The sequence below is a fragment of the Sinocyclocheilus rhinocerous genome, unplaced genomic scaffold (assembly GCF_001515625.1).
Source record: "Sinocyclocheilus rhinocerous isolate Xijiao unplaced genomic scaffold, SAMN03320098_v1.1 scaffold2063, whole genome shotgun sequence".
Taxonomy (NCBI): domain Eukaryota; kingdom Metazoa; phylum Chordata; class Actinopteri; order Cypriniformes; family Cyprinidae; genus Sinocyclocheilus; species Sinocyclocheilus rhinocerous.
In genome coordinates this window covers 270,259-273,622 of record NW_015636724.1, presented here as the reverse complement: position 1 = coordinate 273,622, position 3,364 = coordinate 270,259, and the positions used below count along the sequence as shown (strand labels likewise).

Genomic DNA, 3,364 nt, shown 5'->3' with positions numbered 1-3,364 from the left:
TCCCAAAAGCACGTCACGTCGCCAGAAGTGCTCACGGTTCACAAGCGCGTGAGTTTCTCCTCCCATGCTGGGCTCTGATTGGACACCCCTCAGTGGTAGCCATTGGTAAAGGCCGTTGCAATCAAAGGACCCTTGGAAGAGAGAACGAGGAAATTTAATGGAATGTTCCAAGTTAAGTGACATAATAATGGAAATAATGTATTTAGTTTGTAAAAACAAGCAAAAATCGTGTTTACAGTAATGCACTTGCAATGGAAGACTTTGTGGCAAGGCATTCTGGAGAGATTTAAAGCAGAAATGCGAAGCTCGTATTTTTATTAAATTGCTCATTGTCATTTTTCTGTACAAAATGTGTTATTAGAGATGCAAAGTTGTTTCAGTGGTTCTCATTTCTGGTGCAATGTGTTAATAGCAGTGTTGTTATCGATAACTAAAACTAAAACTATTACAATTGTTTTGGGGAATTGAAATAAACTTGAAATCTGAATGAAAGAGAATGAGAATGACTCAAATTTCTGAAATAAAATAAAAGTATTAGATGAAAAACTTTAAAAATTTAAAATGTTAGTTGCCTTGGCAACTAAGAGAAGTAGGTTTAAGTTGAAGTACTAAAATTACTAAAACGAAAATTAAAATATTAATTAATATAAAAATACAAATATATATTCATGTAAAATTCAAAATATTAATAAATACTACAAATAGCATATAAATAAGGGTAAAAAATTATAACAGGCTTGTTCTTAGCAGTGTTGTTATTGTTAAGTAAAACTGTTAAAAATCATCTCCATTAACTTAAATAAAATAAAAGTATTAAATGAAAAACTTAAACTTAAAAAAACTTGAATGAAAATTAGAAATGAACTACTAAAGGAAATACGTATAACTAAAATGACTAAAACTAAAATAAAAATAAATTGAAGCTAAACAGAAATATTCCTTAGAGATATAAATAATAAAATTGTAAAAGCACATAACAAAATGTATCAAAATTCAAACTAAAATGAAAATATAAAAATGGCGGTGTTGTTATCAACTAAAACTATTAAAAAGTATTTTCATTAATTCATTAATTAAAATATGCTAAAATACAATAATATAATATTACATGAAAAACTTAAACTTAAAAAACTTTACTAAAATTACTAAAACTAAAATGAATTAAAACCAAAAAGAAATATTTGTATAAAAAAACTAATAAAAATCACAAATGCACATGACAAAATTACTAAAACATAAAACTAAAATGAAAATATAAATTGAAACAAGTTAATTCAAAATATTAATAAATACTACAATATAATGTAAAGAATACTTCAGCAGGGAAAAATTATAAATGCAAGTAATAAAATGCAAATAACAATATAATAGTAGCAAAATAAACAGTAATGCACTTTCAGTGGAATTCAGTGGGGCATATAAATCAATAACATACATACATTTATCAATAATGTACTTTATTTTAATAAACCTAAGACTTGGCACAAGTCGCATGGACTTTTATGTTTATTACTTTTGTCCTTTTTGACAATAATGTTATATTTCTAAATGTGTATATGTGTGTCTGTATGTCTGATTGTACTTACCCCGAGTCCGTGTCCAAACCCTGTGCTGGGGACGGGACTTGCCGCACTGATATAGCTGCTGACTCCTGAATCCTGATTGGCTGCTGCATACAGGTCTGCCATTGGCCCAGGGCTGCTGGTGCCCAGGAAGCCGGCGGTACGTGAGTGTGTGGAACCTACGGTGAAGGACAGATGTCTTAAACATTCACAAGGTGCTTTACAAGTTGAAGGAGTTTAATACATTTTAAAATCTGACAAATAAAAGTACATTTTCAAACAAGCAAAGTAAATGGGATTTTGCGTACCTCTGACCACCGCTGCAGCTGCGGCCGCTGCCATTGGTCCGTAGGCCGTCAGTGGAATGGCTGCGGGACAGAGAGAGACAGAATGCCACACAAATACATATCAGTTCGAGATTCTCAAGTCTTGCTCTTGGACTGCAATACCTAGTTCAACCTCTCGGTGTCAATCCTACATACAGCACCTTTAATATCCTGTTTCACTTGGAAATGCATCATGTTATGGTGAAAAAGTCAACTTAAATCTTACGTCGCATGTTCAGTGCACGTTATACTAATGCTTACTTTTAGAATATTTTCATCAAAATGTAATAACTTTCTCCACCTCTGACTATTCTGCTGATGTAACCGCTGTCATATGGCAGGAAATAATGTAATTTTTCATGATCGAATCAAAGCCAAATGGCTAAAAGTCCCACCCTACATTATGTTACACTAAATATTCAGTTTCACTTAGAAATGTCACATTAAAATATATATAGTTAAAATACTATAACTTTTAAAAAATAAAAATACAACTATAAAAATATAACTAGATGCAATGATCCTATAAACAAGGTTTATTATATGCAAAATATAATTTCCAATTTAGTTTCATAAATTCAAAATAAATAAACAAATGCATAAAAATAGACTTGTCTATAAAGGTTTTATTTAAAAAAGTTGTGAATATTCAGTTTCTTTAGTATATGAAGAAAACATTGAAAGCAATGCATCATTTATATAAATAAAATTTTCATGAAAAATAGAAACAGAAAATAGAATAAAATAGAAATACTACTGTTTATAAAATTTGGATCTGTAAAAATTTTTGTTTGTTTGTTTGTTGAAAGCAGTCTCTTCTGCTCACCGAGGCTGCATTTATTTAATACAAATACAGTAATATTGTGAAATATTATTACAATTTAAAATCATACTTGAATACATATTCAATTGTAATTTATCCCAGTGATGCAAAGCTGAATTTTCAGCATCATTACTCCAGTCTTCAGTCTCACATGATCCTTCAGAAATCATTCTAATATACTGATTTGCTGCTCAAGAAACATTTCTGATTATTATCAATGTTGAAGACAGAAGACAGTGCTGCTTCATATTTTTGTGGAAACATTTTTTTCAGGATTTTTGATGAATAGAAAGTTCAAAAGAACAACATCTACTTCAAATAGAAATCTTTTGTAACATTATAAATGTCACTTTTGATCAATTGAATGCATCCTCGCTGAATAAAAAGTATTATTTTATATAAAAAAAAAATGTTTTACTAACTCCAGACTTTTGAACAGTAGTATGTAAGTATGCACCATCTGTACGCTGACTATAACATTAATACAGAGTTCTGGCATGAAACTCTAGATGGCGCAGTCCGATAGGTCTAGCTCAATCTGACCTGGTGACATCATTGTCAAATGGCAGCTGATTGGTTCTCTCCTGTATCGGTAGCCAATGAGCTTGCTGCTCAATATTCAAATACCTGGCTTTTGTTTGCTGTAGCAGTTG

The 3,364-nt window shown here is 30.7% G+C and overlaps 1 protein-coding gene across 4 annotated transcripts in view; it reads right to left on the bottom strand.

Annotated features, from left to right (window-relative positions):
* Window positions 1-3,364, bottom strand: part of LOC107748061 (RNA-binding protein Musashi homolog 1-like) — a 54,382-nt gene continuing 51,018 nt past the window's right edge. For 2 of the 4 annotated variants that reach the window (XM_016562713.1, XM_016562715.1), the window contains 3 exons: window positions 1,871-1,930; window positions 1,587-1,741; window positions 1-131 (listed from right to left, as the gene is read on the bottom strand). In XM_016562713.1, coding sequence (XP_016418199.1) covers window positions 90-131; window positions 1,587-1,741; window positions 1,871-1,930 — 257 coding nt within the window. In that variant the 3' untranslated portion in view covers window positions 1-89. The remainder of the gene's footprint in view (window positions 132-1,586; window positions 1,742-1,870; window positions 1,931-3,364) is intronic. The other 2 variants (XM_016562716.1, XM_016562717.1) reach the window with 1 other exon arrangement.